This window comes from Limulus polyphemus, unplaced genomic scaffold (genome assembly GCF_000517525.1).
Source record: "Limulus polyphemus unplaced genomic scaffold, Limulus_polyphemus-2.1.2 Scaffold6073, whole genome shotgun sequence".
Taxonomy (NCBI): domain Eukaryota; kingdom Metazoa; phylum Arthropoda; class Merostomata; order Xiphosura; family Limulidae; genus Limulus; species Limulus polyphemus.
In genome coordinates this window covers 54,600-56,460 of record NW_013671683.1, presented here as the reverse complement: position 1 = coordinate 56,460, position 1,861 = coordinate 54,600, and the positions used below count along the sequence as shown (strand labels likewise).

The 1,861-nt window shown below is 34.0% G+C and overlaps 1 protein-coding gene across 1 annotated transcript in view; it reads left to right on the top strand.

The window, feature by feature from the left end:
• Positions 1 to 1,233: 1,233 nt before the first annotated feature.
• LOC106473322 (serine proteinase stubble-like) overlaps positions 1,234 to 1,861 on the top strand; it is a gene marked incomplete at its 5' end in the record, with an annotated part of 10,677 nt that continues 10,049 nt past the window's right edge. The window contains one exon of the mRNA XM_022401779.1: positions 1,234 to 1,340. Within this exon, the coding sequence (XP_022257487.1) occupies positions 1,234 to 1,340 (107 nt within the window). The remainder of the gene's footprint in view (positions 1,341 to 1,861) is intronic.

Sequence of the window (1,861 nt, the reverse complement as noted above, 5' to 3'; positions counted from 1 at the left end):
TACTATGTTTCCAGTAAACAACAAAACATAGACTCACAAGCATTGTGGTGTATGTATAATTTAGGGTTAAGTCCATATCGTGTGTACATAGCTGCACAATGATGCCATGCCTGTGATCTTGTATCAGCACTGTATACCCTGAAATGATTAACTACAAATGGTTTTCTCTCTGTTGAGCGATAAAGAATATCAAAACAAGAGCACTAAACATCTGTTTAATTGAAACTTTAGATATCGTGAATGTAATTAGCCACAAAACCAAGAACTTTAAACACAGCTATAGTCCATATTAAGCAAAGAAAGAGAGAGGAAAAAAATGTAGATTTTTCAAATAATTGCACTGGTTAATAAATACGTAGTGAGAGGCCTACTTTTCAAATAATTTCACTGTTAATAAATACGTAGTGATAGGCCTACTTTTCAAATAATTTCACTGTTAATAAATACGTAGTGAGAGGCCTACTTTTCAAATAATTTCACTGTTAATAAATACATAGTGAGAGGCCTACTTTTCAAATAATTTCACTGTTAATAAATACGTAGTGAGAGGCCTACTTTTCAATTAATTTCACTGTTAATAAATACGTAGTGAGAGGCCTACTTTTCAAATAATTTCACTGTTAATAAATACATAGTGAGAGGCCTACTTTTCAAGTAATTTCACTGTTAATAAATACGTAGTGAGAGGTCGACTTTCCGTCCGATATATATATTTGTGTGTATATGCTTAATTTTCCAAGAGAAGCGAGATTTTCGTCGAACATTGAATTGTTTTCATTATATTTTTTATGCCTAATTATTCTTCTGATATTACGGAACATCTTAAACACAGTTATGTACTTTTGCGCCACCTACTGGCAAATTTGATAGTATAATCTAATTTCTCTATATAGCTGAGCGTAAAAAAACAGTTTTATTTTAATCCAGTATATTGTCCTTATTTCAACAAAATTTTCATCTAAAGAATTCTTAAACAAACAGTATCAGTAATTAGTTTGGATTCTCATTCTCGTTAAATTGGGGAAATGTTAAACAAACTCTATCAATTCATTTTTTGTTTTAGTTTTTGAGATAACTGATAAAAATCATATTTACAAGATGGCGGTTGTTCAGAAAAATATGATTTATGTTTCATGTTGGGCGATTAAGTTTTGTTTTATAACTTAAGTCACAAATTCCTGATCCGTTTACAGTATTATTAAAGAATATATATATTTGGCATGTTTGAAACAGGTGTCGGTTCGTAGAACGTCATTCTTTGGCTTTTCTAGTACACACCGATGTGGTGGTGCCATCTTGAATAGCGAATGGATCGCTACAGCAGGACATTGTGTTGATGAGTGAGTATAGTCAACTAGATCCTAGTGTAAAGATTAAACCATCCTAAAGTTCTTAGTCGAGCTTTATTGACGAATTAAATCTTTAGATTCTTATGTAATTGTTCAGTTTGGCCAGTTATAAATAAGAACATGAAGAAGGTTTAGCTGTGTGTTCGTTTCAGTTGGCTTACTACTCTTTTCCATTGGTTGAAAGTATGCTTCCACTGGTTGGCTGTACGCCTTCATTGGTTGAGAGTACGCTTATTTGGCCAAGTGTAAGCTTCCATTGGTTGAAAGTATGCTTCCACTGTTTGGCTGTACGCCTTCATTGGTTGAGAGTACGCTTATTTGGCCAAGTGTAAGCTTCCATTGGTTGAAAGTATGCTTCCACTGGTTGGCTGTACGCCTTCATTGGTTGAGAGTACACTTATTTGGCCAAGTGTAAGCTTCCATTGTTTGAAAGTACACTTCAGTCGGTTGACTGAATGCTTCTATTGGTTGAGAGTACTGTTCTATGCTTTGAGCGCGTCACTTCAAGATCT